The sequence below is a fragment of the Cucurbita pepo genome, chromosome LG01, assembly GCF_002806865.2.
Source record: "Cucurbita pepo subsp. pepo cultivar mu-cu-16 chromosome LG01, ASM280686v2, whole genome shotgun sequence".
Lineage (NCBI taxonomy): Eukaryota > Viridiplantae > Streptophyta > Magnoliopsida > Cucurbitales > Cucurbitaceae > Cucurbita > Cucurbita pepo.
The window spans coordinates 1-16,147 of record NC_036638.1 but is presented as its reverse complement, the minus strand read 5'-3'; the positions used below and the strand labels follow the sequence as shown (position 1 = coordinate 16,147).

The 16,147-nt window shown below is 36.9% G+C and overlaps 2 protein-coding genes, 2 long non-coding RNA genes and 1 pseudogene across 7 annotated transcripts; 3 read left to right on the top strand and 2 right to left on the bottom strand.

Annotated features, from left to right (window-relative positions):
• Positions 1 to 342: 342 nt before the first annotated feature.
• On the bottom strand, positions 343 to 2,003 carry LOC111801766 (60S ribosomal protein L23a-like). Its single transcript, XM_023685917.1, has 4 exons — positions 1,931 to 2,003; positions 1,588 to 1,629; positions 729 to 1,089; positions 343 to 454 (listed from the first exon to the last, which is right to left on the bottom strand). Exons 2-4 carry the CDS (start codon positions 1,598 to 1,600, stop codon positions 343 to 345), a joined length of 486 nt encoding a protein of 161 aa, XP_023541685.1. The 5' UTR covers positions 1,601 to 1,629; positions 1,931 to 2,003.
• Positions 2,004 to 3,468: 1,465 nt separating this feature from the next.
• Positions 3,469 to 6,814, bottom strand: LOC111781178 (phytosulfokine receptor 1). Its single transcript, XM_023661639.1, has one exon. The coding sequence runs from the start codon at positions 6,712 to 6,714 to the stop codon at positions 3,703 to 3,705; it is 3,012 nt and encodes a 1,003-aa protein (XP_023517407.1). The 5' UTR covers positions 6,715 to 6,814; the 3' UTR covers positions 3,469 to 3,702.
• An 835-nt stretch (positions 6,815 to 7,649) lies between these two features.
• LOC111790728 lies at positions 7,650 to 8,159 on the top strand (annotated as a pseudogene).
• An 11-nt stretch (positions 8,160 to 8,170) lies between these two features.
• On the top strand, positions 8,171 to 13,216 carry LOC111790738. Of its 4 annotated transcripts, XR_002814556.1 has the most exons (6): positions 8,171 to 9,061; positions 11,320 to 11,378; positions 12,269 to 12,340; positions 12,448 to 12,623; positions 12,724 to 12,800; positions 12,895 to 13,216. It is a non-coding gene; the product is annotated as an uncharacterized LOC111790738 (long non-coding RNA). The 4 variants fall into 4 exon arrangements; XR_002814554.1 differs by having other exon boundaries at positions 12,304 to 12,340; positions 12,724 to 13,216; XR_002814553.1 differs by having other exon boundaries at positions 12,724 to 13,216.
• Positions 13,217 to 15,289: 2,073 nt separating this feature from the next.
• Positions 15,290 to 16,081, top strand: LOC111779212. Its single transcript, XR_002812667.1, has 3 exons — positions 15,290 to 15,438; positions 15,541 to 15,628; positions 15,916 to 16,081. It is a non-coding gene; the product is annotated as an uncharacterized LOC111779212 (long non-coding RNA).
• Positions 16,082 to 16,147: the final 66 nt, after the last annotated feature.

Here is a 16,147-nt window from a genome sequence, read left to right as displayed (position 1 = left end):
AAACAAATTAAATATTACAACATTTAGTTTCTAGATAATTTGTCATTTTCTCTCTCCGAAGATTTCATCTCCATAACCATTTAGGGGGCATTTATTGTTTGGGATGGGACTTGAGATGGGAAATGACATGGGTTCCTAAAACCTATGTTTGGGGCATGGGACTTAATTTATTGCTTGGGAAAGCTCTTTTCATAGCCATAAAAAATGTGGGTATGGGAAGGTATTTAAAATCCACTTATTTATTTGTTTTATTACCTTTTTCCTTTTTCTTTTATTTTCTTTGTTATTTTTCTAAATGTCATTTTTTTTCCGATTATTTATTTTTTGTATTGCTTCTCTGAGTTATTCTAACTCAAGTAATTTTGGAATNTAGATAATTCCAATCTTGTTTGCCACGTCTAGAGCATCATAATCTGGGGTTAACCTAACATATGCCTTCTTTGTTCCATCAGGCCTGCATACCAAGAATATAGTTAGGACACTAGTCATAACCTAACATATGCATTTAAGAAATCAATTTTAACTTTATTCATTATGAAAAATATCTGAAAATAAAATGGCATGCACTATCGAACCCAAACAGCCAAGCAGTTATAGCTAATGTATTGCCATTGGCGAAGCTAGAAAGAATCATACGAACTATTATTTCTTCTGTTCCATGCCACCTAGGTAAATGATGATGGTAAACTTTGGTGGCAAGTGTAACTTCTAAATTCATACATGCGTACCTGATTAAAGTGTTCACTTTCTTGGTCTGAATGTCATACATCTTCTTCACAGCATCTTTAATTTTTTTCTTGTCGGCACGAATATCGACAATAAAAACAAGTGTGTTATTATCCTCAATCTTCTTCATTGCAGACTCAGTGGTCAATGGATATTTAAGAATTTGGTATTGGTCTAACTTATGTCTAGGAGTCGCACTGATCCGAGGATACTTGGGATTCCTATCCTTCTTCAATGTCTTGGGGCGATGGAATGTGACCGATGTTCTGATCTTCTTAGCCTTCTTGAAAGTTGGTCCAGACTTGACCGCCTTGGCTGTCTTCAGGGCTTGTGCTTTAGGATCAGTCTTCTTGGTGTTGTCAGCTGCAAAACCATCAATTTAGAATAGAACACAACAAAGAATTGCAACAGCTCAAGAGCAACCAGTTAGTACAGTACATTAAGAGCTCAGATGCCATTCTTCCAGTATATTCTCAAAACAATTCAAATTTAGAACATCAATTTGTTTTCCATCAAACGAGGAGAAAACAACTAAATGAAAGAGGACATAATGCACTAACAATTTCTAGGATCGGTACCAACTATACTGGAAAATATAGAGAGCATTGGTCACAACTAACTAATCTTCACAGCAATATAATATGTTTAAATCCTAACACCAAATTGTATACATAGGAATAGAAGAAAATAAATTTCTATAAACACCAGGCACATAGAAATCCACTGACCCATGTAACTCAGAGCAGAAGTGGATATCATAAATTTTCGAGTAATATCCCCGTACTAGATTACAATGGAACTCACTGATTCGAATAAACGAACATTGCGTACTGAAACCACAAAAACACAATGCGCACATACCTTTAGGTGCCATCGCTGAAACCCTGTATCAAAATTACCCTCCTGCCCGAACCAAACAACGAAACGGGAGGAAATTTATCAATAAGAATAGCACTAATAAACGAAATCAAGGATGAAAACACAACACTCTAACTGTAACAAACAAATCAAAACAATAGGCAAGACTTAAGGGAAAGATCCCGAAGTCTTGAGGCAATAGATAAATTGAACAAGACTGTTGATTCTTGTCAGTAAAAGACGGAAATATTTTCTTGTTTTGAGTACACAAAGACAGAAAGAAAACATAACGATGAAAACGAAAAAACGAACGGGCATTCAAGAGAGAGAAGAAGAGAGGGGTTACCGGCGGCTACGAGCGGAGTGCTGCTAGTGCTGCTGCCCTAGAAAGAAGAATGAAGGTATTTGCGAGAAGGCGGCCTCAAAAGAAATAAACAGGTTTCGATTTTCACTTACATGGGCTGGGCTGGGCTGGGCTGGGCTGGGCTGGGCTGGGCTGGCTATCTATTTTTCATTTCTGTCCAAAAATCTTAAAATTTTCATATTAAAACAATTGATCTTTTTAATTCTTTCTTAAAATCATTCGTTGTAACCACTAACCACGTCTCAAAAGAGGAAGACCCAACTTGTTTCTTGTTTTTCTGTCTTTGCCGACAACGCCCAACCATCTTCCTTGCATTTGGGGGATCTCATCAGAAAATCATCCATTCACACTCCATTTCTGTTACAATCACACTAATCTTTATGTGTGTGTGGTAATAATATGCGTGTGTCTGGTATATATACATTAAACAAAGGTTGCTTATCGTCTTATAACAAGTCAAACCCAAAATCCTAATAAAAAAAAGTGGAAGCTAATATTATGGGATAAAATTGGACAAAGAAAACAAGAAATCATAGGCGAAACATACAAAGCCCAATGCGAGAAAACTTTGGGCCAACACATATAGATAAAGAAAATGAAAATTTTGGCCGAACTCCAAATGCAACTCCACTCCCTGACTTGTGGCATTCCAGTTTTGTCTTTTGATTTCAAGAGAAAAAAGATAAAATAAAAAATGTTTGTTTTACTTACTTTCAGAATGCTTCATATGTTTCGATATAGAATCGGGCAAACACTTTGATCTCAAATTGTGGCTAACATGAATGAGTACCAATAACGATTTTCCAAACTTTACATTAAAAAAATTATACACCAAATAGGCATAGAAAAAAAAATCAATAGATTTATGTATATTTAGAATATTATTGACCATTTCCGATTATTCTATTAACAAAAAAGATTGATTTGACTACATTTAATAATGGTGTGACCTCACAAATTTGACAAATGTGGTCATGGAATTTCCATATTTGACCATCTTTTATCATTCCTTCCTATCCCTTCATTGGTCAAATTTCCATCTTTATTTAGAATCAAATGTCAAACCATTTCGCTATCTCAATCAAATCTTATGTTTGAAAAACTCAATATTTATTTATTATTATTATTATTATTATTTTATGGTAGAAAATACTCCATAACGTGGATAAGCACAATTGAAACCTGCTCTAAAATGGGAGCCACAAAATTTATTCCTTACATACACAAAATGATCTCTACTCCTCTAAATGATTCTTACTTTTTGTCATTTAAAATTCGCAGATTTTGCCCTCACATATTAAAAAATTTCAATTCCACCATTTAGTTTGGAGAAAGAAGAGGGAAAAAGGGGGGGAAAATTGTTAATCAAAAGTAGGCATCAAATATTGGTCGATCCATGAAGCCTAATCTGACCCTCAACAAAAGTTTTAAAGATATATATTGAGAGTTATCTAAAATTTTAGAGAACATTATTCAAAGTCTAGCCTATGAACCCAAAATACAATTCATAGTTCCGCACAAGGGAAAATCAACGTTATCTTATTAGTCAAAAGTGAGACTTTTTAGGCTCCTTTCAACAACTTATCTACTTTTAGTTTACAAGTTTTCAAAATATTACTATTTAATCTCAAAATGAAGCTTCACATCTTCAATTGAGACTGCTGGATGTGCATATGTACACAAGAGAATTACCGTGTGGAATATATGCAGTATACTAAAATGTACAAATGTTTGAGTTGAGAAGCTTGGGAGATTTAACCTACTCTATCAAGCCAACAAACCAGCTGTTGAGTTGAAGGCCTCTCTTTAGGTACCTTGCATAAGCAAAGGCATGCTATATCAAGAACTTCAGACATCGCTGTCTCATGCTGCTTATTGTATATTAATGGATCGAACACCTCACTTACTTTTCTGTCTTCCCTTATTTGAAACACCCAAGAGATCAAGTCTCGAACTCCTTTCGGTCTGCACATATCGATTGGCCTTTTACCAGTCAAAAGCTCTAATAGAACAACTCCAAAACTATACACGTCCCCTTTGTAAGTTGCCACCGAGGATTGCCCGTACTCTGGTGGAATGTAGCCCAGTGTACCAACAAGATCGGTCGTGACGTGGGAATCATAGGGAAGAATGAGCCTGGCAAGACCAAAATCGGCTAAGTGAGCTTTGAAGTTTTTGTCTAAAAGAATGTTACTCGACTTTATATCTCGATGGAGGATATGAGGTTCACAGGATTGATGCAAATAAGCCAGCCCTGCAGCTGCCCCCCGAGCAATCTGCAGTCTGGTATCCCAATTAAGGCAAGACGGACCATCAAGTTTTTCATGTAACCAGTAATCTAAGCTACCGTTCTCCATGAAAGAGTAAATCAGAAGCCTGTCATTTTTATACAAACAATACCCTAGAAGAAGAACAAGATTCTGATGCTGAGCACCAGAAAGCGTTTCGATTTCCGCCCGAAATTCTCTGTCCATTTGACCACAATCACCAGATAGCCGTTTTATGGCAACCTTTCTGCCGTCAGGAAGGGTTGCTTTGTAAACTAAACCAAAACCCCCACATCCTATGATGTTTTCTTGATCAAAATCATTTGTCCATTTCAAAATGTCCTCCAGCGAGAGGCTTCCATTGTTATTGTTTTGGAACAGAACTACCAATCCTGACCTGCCTTCCTCCAAGTCTTTATCATCAGTATTAGACACTTCATTTTCGGGATCTCCAACTCTTCCCCGAGGAGCCCGAAGCATAAACACAACCATAAGAGTTATAAGAAACATGATCCCGAACACAATACCGATAACAATACCTACAATACTCCCTATATCCATTCTTGATTTGTGGGATGGCACGAGAGGATCAATTGACGTACATATACGGTCTCGGACACAAAAATTGTTTCCTTCAAAGCTAGAGTTATCAAAGCTATGAAACTGACCTCCTTCAGGAATTGCCCCATGTAAATGATTGTATGCAACACTGAACTTAGACAAAAAATTGAGATTTTGCAGTGAAGGAGGAATTATTCCTGAAAGATTGTTGTGAGAAAGATCCAGAGTCTCTAAGCTAACCATCCCCGAAAGGCTGCTCGGAATCGATCCCGAAAGGCTGTTGATTTTCAGATCAAGAACTAGAATCTCCTTAAGATTTCCAAACTCTGGCGAGATTGGCCCACTGAGATTGTTGAGACTGAGATTCAAAGTGGGTGGAAACCTCCATACTTGATTGTACTGCAATCCAGTTCCATTTCTTGTCACAAAAAGGGAAAAATCTAGTGAGGAAGGTTCATCGGGCGAGAATTTTCTGTCAATGAAACTCCTCATTATAGTCATCTCTTTAGGGATATATCCAGTGAATGAATTATTAGATAAATCCAAGTAAAACAAGGACTGCAACTCGCTGAACCAGGGTGGAATAGTTCCTCCAAGACGGTTCCACGACAAATCCAACAACTGCAGCTTCCTAGAACCTCTCAACCACTGGGGTATGATTCCCTTCAATCCACAATTAGCAATTATAAAAACTTGGAGGCTCTTGAAATGCAAGTTAGGATCATCTTCCAACACTTCACCACGAAAATTAAAGGTAAGGACCATTGTACTCAAATTCTTGCAATGTTGCAAGATGTTAAGAGCAGACGAAACATTAACAATGCTCGTATTCGTAAGTGATAAATACGAGAGGCTCTGAAAATTCCTAAAGCTTTCGGGGATCTGACCGCCAAGGTTGTTCCTAGCAAGGTTTATACTTCTCAGTTGAGTACAAGAGGGAAGATTACTTGGTATAGAGCCATGAAACCTATTAGTGCCTAAATCAAGTGTAACCAGGCTTTTCATTGCTGAACAGTTGAGATCAAGAGTTCCCTGTATTGAATTGTTCCTCAAATTTAGGACAGTGAGTGAAGCAGAGTTTGACAAAGAATTGGGAATCTTTCCGCTAAACCTATTAGATTCGGTAGCAAAATAACTCAAATTCACAGAGTTATAAAAAACATCTGGAATTTCGCCGAAAAACCCATTAGATGACAAATCCAATCGAACAAGGTTTGTGAGATTCCCAACAACACCATTCAAAGAACCAGAAAGCTTGTTATTCTGAACACAAAAATGTGTCAATTTCCTCAATCCAGAAGCCTCATCAGGTATCCCACCACTGAGTAAATTCGATTCCACAAACAGTCTCTTCAAGGAAACACATTCAGCAAGCTCAACAGGAAACATGCCAGTGAAACGATTGAAACCCAGATTCAGAATCTCGATTCTAGAGGAGTTAACACAAACCCCAAGTGGAAGACTTCCATTAAAGTTATTATGAGAAACGTTAAGAAGCCGGATGGAAGGCAAATTAATGGTACCTGATGAGATGCTCCCAACCAAATCGTTGAAACTGAGATCAAGAACTTCCAAGTATGGTAGATGAAACAGAGCCAAGGGAATGGACCCATTGAGAGAATTAGAAGACAGATTGAGAACTCTGAGGTGTTCCAATCTCGCAATCGAGTAAGGTAACTGACCCTTGATCTTCCTACCACCAAGCTCCATCTTCACAACCCGTCCAGAAGAGTCACAAGTGAGGCCAATACAACTGCAGCAATTCGTCGAACAGCCGGTGTGCCATCCGTCGATTTGGGAATCAAACGCGCTGTGGAAGTCCTGCAAGGCCTTGAAATCATCGGAATGGCAAATTGTGGGGTTCTGGGAAAGGGAGAGGCGGAATTGGAAGAAGAAAGAGACGGGAAGAAGGATTAAGAAGAAGCTATGAAGACCCATCGGGGAGAATTGGGATTAAGGGTCTGGGGTTTCAGGGAAAAAGATCGCAGGAAATGGGGAGAGAGAGAGAGAGAAAGAGAGAGAGAGAGAGAGAGAGAGAGAGAGAGAGATGGGGAGAGAAACAGAGAAATATGGGATGAAATGATGTAACGGTGAAGCTCCATTGTCAAAGCTGGACGACGGTGGCAAGAGTCAAATGGTTGGTGGCTGAGCTCATCGTTATCACGTGCACGTCGAAGGTAGGCCTTATTTATTCCTATTATTATTATTATTTAGTTTGAAACAAAATTTTAGTAATTAATGATTCGATGTGGACTGGAGTGATCACGTGCCATCGACTTTTTTTTTTTTTTTTTTCTTCTAAATATACTTTTTTAAGTTTTTGTTTATAGTTTAGACTAGATTTGCAAGGGACAAAACTATTTTTTTGTTTGGCAAGTTTAATTCTTTAGGGCACTTTAATAACTTGGTTGAAGTTCCATCCTAATAATATGTAAAATATGTAAGTATATAATGCACCTAACTTTTGTCTTAATTTTGCTAAATTAAGATTAATTTGTTTTAAAGTTGGTTCTTCCCAACTCAAAATAACCTATAATTAAAATAGGTAAGTATCAAGAATATTAATAAATATTTTGAAAGTTAATTTTCGATCACATTTGAAAGTTAGTAACTTTGAAACCAAATATTAAAAGTTTTCATTTAAAACAAAAGCATTTTTTCAAATTTTAGAGTATTTTAGACCAATTACTAAATTAAAGGATACTTTTATTAATTCATCACACTTTTTGTTCTTAATTTGTCATTTTAAGCTATAGAAAGAATTTGATCCGAGGTTTATCTAAAATGTTTGAGAATAAACCAAGAAAAATAAGAAAAAAAATAAATAATTGTGTTTGGTGTAATACTATCAAATTTTCGTGTAAACAATTTACTTCAATTGCGATGGACGGCCATTGATATTCACAGTCAAGCTCACGAACCGGGGCGACAGCCGAAGAGAGTAGATCATTATGGAAGTCTCGGGCTCCTCGAAGAAGATGATAGCGACGCAGGCTGAGATGGTCGAGGCTAGGGTTCCAATCCCTTACCGAGACCAGTGCGCTCACTTGTCGCCAATCAGAGTTCTACCTCCCATGGAAATGCGAAAACGAGCGCCATTCCTACGAGAAGTGTGAATATGAGCTCGTTATGGAGAGGATGCTTCAGATGCTTCAGATGCTGAAGATCCGTGAGGAGGAGGCCAACTTGAAGAAGGGTATTAATCTCATTCCCAAAACTGCCAATGTATGACGTCAATCTTCAATTAGGTTAGTTCGTCTTTACCTCTTTAATCTCCTTGAACATTATTGTTCGATTCTATTGCCCTTTTCTTTTTACCGTGTCATCGTTCTTATTCTCTGGGTTCGATTGTTTAAAATTGTTCTTCTTTTTTCTATTTTGCTTCTTTTTTTAGGGCTGTAATCATTTTGAGCTGATACCGGTTCATGGTTTGACCTATAGCATGGTTTGGATCTATTTCTCTCGACTTGTGCTGTTGCTATGGATAAGAAAACCCATAAACTTAGGGATGAAGGCGTTTATACTACTATGATTGACACGTAGCAATTTGTGTGCGTCATACGCCAAAATCGGTTGTACGAAACAGTCCGAGATTTGAGAAAAAGGAAGAACGTGTCCTGTTTCATAAAATAAATTAGATAAAGAGGATCATTATTTCCCAAACTTGGGCACTACCAAGGAAACCAGTTATTTCCTAAGCTTGGGCTCTGGAAGCATAAGCTCTTATTGGGTGTCAAAACGGTACTAAAATTGGCCAAGTTGTTTTGAAAACAATTGGATATATCATAAGTCTTTCAAATGAACTTACTCGATTGACTACTTGATAAAGGTCCATTCATCATTTCTTCTGGTCAACTCAAGACTCTTAAAATTCACCTCGAGCTTTATTTGTGAGAGGGACTGATCTTTTGTACCAATTTCTTAAGATTTAATAGTAGTACCTTTTGTAAGGTTGGGCTACTGGAAGTTCTGTTAGACTCTTAGGATAGTAAAAGGAAATTATGAATGATCCACCCCAAAATGATTATATATTTTCCTCTTCTACCGTTTTAGAGTATGAATCTTTCATGGAAAGTGGGTTATCCTAGTTGCAAAAGATGCTTAAAAGTTACAACCTACAAGGATCTATTTTTCAGTGAACAAAGGATTATTTTCACTTATCATACTGGCCATAAAAGTTTTATCGTTATTTAATCTATGCTCTCAGTGCTCATTTTTGTTCAGTTAGAAAAAGAATTCCTCCCTCAGATGACTCAAGGAATGCTTGGTATATCAAATACGAAAGGTTAGTTGACTGTTCTATTTGTTCGGTGTTCACTGCTTGGTTCTTAGTTCTAAGGGAACTCTAAAAATTTTAGCGATGAAGTTCCATATGAAACGAACATTTTATGATATTGTATAAAGTTATGAAGAGATAACGACAACTCCCATTCACAATATGTAAGAAAAGATAGCATTGTAGTACATCTTCAAAAACTCTTCCCAAATATGCATCTCCAAAGCCTCAAGATAAAACTATCCTATCTCGAATTTATATAGAGTAATTTATTACAAAAAAAAAAAAAAAAAAAAAAAAAAAAAAAAAAAAAAAAAAAAAAAAAAAAAANAACCCGAAAGGAATAATTTTCTTTCTTCTTCTTCCTTGATTTTTTTTTTTTTTTTTTTTTTTTTTTTTTTTTTTTTTTTTTTTTTTTTTTTTTTNTTTTAAAGCATTAGATGAAGACTATCAAAGTGAGTATAGCTCAATAATAATTGACATGTACTCTTGACCAAGAGTTAGAAGTTTGAATCTCCCTTCCCAAATGTTGTTAATTTTTTTTATAAAATTAACTGAAGGCCTTTTTACGATTTCGTTGAACAAGATTATGCATAACAATTGCTTCACATTTTCTATTAAAGAATGATTAAAACACCAAGAGAACCCAAAGATTGGCAATACAGAGTTGCACATTTTCTTGCAAAAAGGACGTAAAGCATAGAAGAGCCATATCTTCATACTTCTTTAGACACAATGTACATTGAGAAGGATTCAAAATCAAAGAATGAATTCTTCGTTGAATTATGTTCATCGTATCAAGACTCTCATATAGCGTTTTCAAGGTGCACTCAAGTGATTGCATATGGTGAGAGATGATATGAGACATCAATTTCTTGAGTGATATCCTAAGTGAGTGGGCTTAATACCTTTCACCCACGAGAGGAGAAGATCAGTCAAATAAAGAAGAGTGGTAAGGGGTGGAGGAGGAAGAGGCAAAAGGCAAAAGGCAAAAGGCAAAAGGCTCTTTCTTACATTTCCTAGAAGCACTACTGAAGTGCTCACTCACGTCTCCAAAAGATGTATTTATTGATCATTGCAAACTTGAANAAAAAAAAAAAGAAGAAGTGCTAATTGCATGTTAGTCAACAAATGTAAGTGTTTTTATTTATAACTTTATTGAGATGGTTGCTTGAGGCACAAGACTAGGTGTGGTTTTTGTGCAAATCTAGATGTGGGAGAGAATTAGAAGCAACGATGTTTGGATGGCTTTCCATGGGCTTAGATAACTAGGTTTCATGGGTCTTCTGAGTATATTTTTTAAAAAATAAACATAAAAGACAGAATTAAACTGATAGGGTTCTTTTAGGTGAGTGCCTAATTGGAGGTGCTTGCCCAGCCTAATGTTGATGCGCAAAGGTTCTCGGTGCGCAGGCTCCAAGATGTTGTGTAATCATGTCTATACTATTGATGCAATGACCATTGTTCTCACTCATAGGTAGTTTTATATAAAGAGCTGCCCCTAAGCTTGAGTCAGAGAGGGAAAAATAGGAAAAGAGATCATTGCTTACGTTAATAGTCCAACGCACAAGTAGCTTCCTCATTCCATATGAATGCATCTTTCTTCAACCCCTAAGTGAGGGGAACAATTTTCCATATTTAGTGGGAAGTCGTTGGTAGAATCTTATCAATCCAAAGTACGTCCTAACACCTTCGATGATTTCAATGTAAGCTACTGTAGCATTCCTTGGATTTTGGTTGGATCCACTTCAACTCCCCTGCTATAATCTGGTGTCCCAAGCACTCCACCTTTGGCTGAGGGAATTGACACTTCTTGAGGTTTACATAAGCTCCCTTACCTTCAAAATTGAGAAAAGGGCTTCCAATTGTAATCCTTGAGAATCTAGATCAACATTGTGGATAAGGATTGTTTAATCAATGCAAACATGCCAACTACCATTTTTTTTATTAACCAGGAGGATCAGAATGGTGTTGGTGTTGGGTTCTTGCTGGGGGGGATGTGTGGAGGGAGTAGGCGATGAAGGAGTCTTGAGGGGGTGGGTTTGGGATTGGAATTACATTGAAGAAGACTTGGAAGTTGATCTTTCAACTTTATTGCATTGAAAAAATGGGCTTGGACTTCTGCAGGGAAAATTGTCTTGAAGAAAAGATCTATTTTGGATTAATGTGAAATCTAAAATACTTTGGGTGTCGAATTGTAACAACTTGGGTGATTAACTTTGCATCATGTCGAGTTACTTGTTGATTGTTTCACCTAAATCTGACAGGATATCATAAATTACTGACATGTCAAGGTTCGCTATTTCCTGCTGCCAGCAATAGGAAGGTATTTGAAAACGTAAACGACTTTTAAATCTGTTGGGCATATCCCTTATTCAGCATTTAGAATAAAGTTATCCCTTACCAAAAATTATAAACTTAATCCTTTGATTTCTTTGTTCGGCATCCTTTATTCAGCATTTCTATTTTATTCAGCATCTGAATGTTGTTGATGTGTACTGAATTGCGAATATCCTTCCCGATGTTGATTTGTTACGTTTCAAATTCTTAACATCATTACTGATATCAATGGTTTCATAACTTTTCAGATACAATTTTTCCAAGTTCAAGTTTGAAAAGAAATTAAGAGAGTTGTAACTAATCGAGTTTTATGCTCCTCAGGAATTGGATTTGAATTTAGGTCTGTGAAGGGATGTCTTTGATGGGGTTGGTTTTCTGTATCTAGAAAAAAGATGACGAGTTCTCTGCTGTATTTTAAGTTCAAAGTTTTCCTTTTGATTTATGAATTTAAACCACATTATCGTTTCCTTCCACCAAATTTCAAATACTCAAAAAATTGACATATAAGAATTGGATTCTTGGAACTGCAATTAAAACTATTGATATATTTTATATAGGGTTGTCTGAATTTGAAATCTAACCCAAGACAATATAATGATTTTCAGCTAAATAAGAATGCAACCAAATTCGTAGGTGTGCGTAGTATCTTAAGTCACTTCTTTAAATTACAAATTTATGATTGATGCGGTAAGAGTACACTTTCGATTTGATTAAATTGTGATGGAGAGATGGTAAAAGAAAAAGAAAAAACCCAATTCCGATAAACAAACAATATATTTAGACGTAATCATTTCAAAGTAGAAAAAGAAAAGGAAACAAAACATTCACAAGATCTCCCTCTCTCTCTTAACAGACAGAATTTGATTTGGGTGGCAGGGTAATGATACATGTATTTGTTGTTTGTTGAACAGTGGCAGTACACAGAAAAAAGCAGGAGCAGAACAGCAGGTAATTTTATCAGAAGTCTTTAAGGAATTTTCAGACTGGGCTTCGTATTTTCCCTTTCTCGTGATCTTCTTTTCCCTCCCTCTCTTTAAACCCTTTTCCTTCTTCAGGCTAAGCTAACTAGCTAAGAGAGTTCAAAGCTATTCGAGTCCAGAAAGATGAGTAGGTGTGGTAGAACTGGAAATGTGAGACAGTACATATAGATCCAAAGTCCCAAGATTGAGATGGACTCCTGAGCTTCATCACTCCTTTGTTCTTGCCATTCAAACACTTGGTGGCCATCAAAGTAACTTCTTTTTCTCACTTCTACTCCTTTTACAGTTCAAACACATGGAAGTCTAAAGTTCTTTCATTTTGGATTCATGGTTTTTGTTTGGTTGAATTAGAAGCTACGCCTAAGCTTGTTCTACAGCTGATGGATGCCAAGGGACTCACCATTTCACACGTAAAGAGCCATCTCCAGGTCTTGTCTTTCTCTCTCTCGCGCTAAATAAAAGTCAACACATTTCTCATTTGGGTTGGATTCATATTCTTCTATATATGTTTCTTTGGGACAGATGTATAGGAGTGTGAGGGTTGATATGGGAAGACAAGGTACAATAATTATAATTTAGGCCATACCGACATGGTTTTCTTTGACCTTTTTTGGGTTATTTAGAAAATAAGAAAACAATTCATGTTTATGAATCTATCTTTACAACATCACGATCATCATTCAAGCACTGAAATCTGTGAGGCAATTTCTTCTCCTCGTTCAAAGTTGGATAAAAATAATTACAATCACAGAGATTGTTGGAGTTGGTGTTCTATAAGGCAACAGCCGAAAATTGGTGTGAATTTAGAGTTGTCAATGGCGCATTTTGGTGGCTAATCAGAACTTGTGTGAATTCAATCAGTTTGGAATTTTCTTTTTAGGTCTTATCTCTCGCTTCCAATATTTCGGGTTGCATTTATTTTGCATGGGAAATGGGTATTTTAAATTTAGGGACAGAGTTGTAGTTTTTATTCTAGTTCTAGTTATAGCCCAACTTTCATAAACTTGGACATAATCAAGGGGCCTTCTCCCTATTGAACTTAAATAAAAATACAATACTAATTCAAGTTAAGTTAAATAATACTATAATTATACAAATTTAAAGTAAAAAGGGTAAGATTTATCTAAATAATCCTATGTTTCACGGTAAAAATTATTTGTTTAAAATATTTTTAAATCACTCCTCTTCCCTCCCTCCAATCCTCCACTTTCTAGATCTAAATAATAATATTAATAATAAATCCAAATATATAATTCTAAGAAAGAAAAACCACGTCACTATAGAGAGATTGATAACTTAAAAAAGCCACATTATATTTAAAATACCATGAAATCATCACCGGTGACGCTCACGAGGGTATATGAAATATGTTTAAATGATATTATAGCTTGCTGCAGTTGAGGGGCAAAATCTTATAATCAAGATCCAAAATGGAGGATGACCAACCTATGACTATGCTTGACAAATAATAGCGCCAATTTCATTTAGAAATACCATGTCACTCAAAACATACAAGAGACTTCATAATCACGTTTTACAATTACATGCAATCATATATACTACAACAAGCCTTCGTGCACACAAACAAGTCACTGCACTCGTGGAGAAGACTTTGAAAGCACCAATGGCAGGTACAATCTTCAAGTCAGAAATCTTGGTAATGGGAACTCTGTGAACGCAATTTTTTCCCTCTCCAACTGATTTATTGGCTAAGAAACACTTTTATAATATATTAAGCATGCTCTTATTGTTTGAGCTTGCAAGGAATTCCTTACTGTTCTATTGCAAAATATTAACCAACCAACACAAATCAGAGTTAGAAGGAACTAATCTGTAACATCTTAACTGGGTTGACATTTGCATGTGTAGTGACATGACTTCTAATTGCAATTTGCATGTAAATTCACATGTAAATCACAAAACACCACCGAAAGGAAGAGAGAAGAAGCTGAACCCTAAACCCTTCTTGAAGACCACCGGACGGATGTGATTCTGCTGAAGTTTTTGAGGGCGAGGGAGTTCAAAGTGAGGGATGCATTCCTTATGTTCCGAAACACAATTCGATGGAGGGAGGAATTTGGTATCGACTCCGTTGTGGACGAGAATCTGGAGGATGATCTTTTCTTTCATTACCGAGATCTCAATTGTTTTGCCTAATTAATTGATATGATCTTCTCATTGTCATTTCAATCTTTGATTGTTTGGCTTGCATAGAGCCCCGAGATTTTTTATTATTTAATTTTCAAATTCTGAAGTATTGTGTTGGGATCCGCAGCAGCCAAGCGGGATCCGCAGCAGCCAAGCGGGATCCACTCCTGAGAAGACAATTCCTTTATATTCTCTGATCGCTCCAAGATTGGTAAGCGACTCAGCGTTATTTCCATCGTGTACGCTTTCTATAGTCGCGTTGAAATGCAGTGTCGAAACACGTGTTCCTCTACATGTACTACGTGTCGAAACACGTGTACTACGTGTCACTTCTGGTTGTGCAGCATCTTCCTGGTTGTCACTTCTGGTTGTACAGCATCTTTCTGTTTTCGACACCTTCAACATCATCATCATGCCCAACCTATTCGCGTTGTGTCTGGTCATTACTTCTTTATCTGCAGCGGGACTCTGGTCTCCTTCCCTGGCGCCCCGGCAAGAGCAGGAGCAGGATGTTATCGTTAAAGAAGGTCACCGAGTGGTTGTGGTCGAGTATGGCGACCAAGGACAACACAATACTAAGGTTTCCATCTCTTCCGAACCCACCAAAGACGCCGAAACGCACCGCACCAGAGATCGTATTTGCGATGCCTTGGGCAAATGTAAGCATAAGATAGCCAGTGCTGTGGGAAAGGCTAAAGTTATGGTTTCGGAGACGGCGCAGGAGGCCCACGACGTCGGAGAAAGGGCATCGTTAAAGGATATGAATCAATAAAGCGAGACATGAAATACGGAAACCATTCTACTAAAGATTGATGTTTAGCAAGTCTACTAAAAAGAAGTTTCCTTCAAACCTGGAGACGAAAATAAGTGGAATAACTGGAATTAATTACATCATCATCATGGATCAGTTAAAAGGAAGTAAGTAGGGTTTAGAGTTCTTGCTCCCTTCTTGCTTGTTCTAATTTCTATGATTTTCCTTTATCATTTTTTCCATTCTGCTTGTTTGTTCCTATTTTGTAGTCAGCACGTGCAACTTGCAAACTTCGTGAAGTTTTGGGCGAGTCCATTTCATCTTATCATCAAGTCCTCCTCCAATCATACATGGGAGGTATAGTTATATGATTTTAACTTCTTACCCAAATGCAATATGCTGTATCATTTTCAGGAATAGGACTCATCTAACTTTGAAGTTTTTGCATATATTTTAGTTTGACAAACATGGCATTAAGAAGAGGATTCTGGTATTTTAACAGAATAATGGTAAAAATCTGAGCTAGCAATGACAGGAATTGATTAGCTTTGCTTTCTTTTTCTTGCTTTGACAAGGAGAAGATACCATATTATATGCACTGGGTGCTATTTAAACTGTCTGCCACAAATTTATTTCTTCTGCAGATACTGCCTTGACCAATGCCATCGTAAACCAGGTATCTTCCTCCTGCACCAAGAAAGTAAAGAAATTACGAGAACCAGCGTTTACTTGTCTGGAGTAGGTTAAAATGATGTATTGAAGGAAGGCAAAGCACGTGAATCGAAAGAGGACTCTAGGGTTCGGGGTTTGGGGTTTAGGGTTTAGGGTTTAGGTTTGGGGTCGAGGGTCGATGGACGAGGGGTTTAGGGGTTGGGG

What these genes read in the sequence shown, in the direction of transcription:
- LOC111781178 (XM_023661639.1), bottom strand. Translation starts at nt 6,714, where the DNA reads ATGGGTCTTCATAGCTTCTTCTTAATCCTTCTTCCCGTCTCTTTCTTC.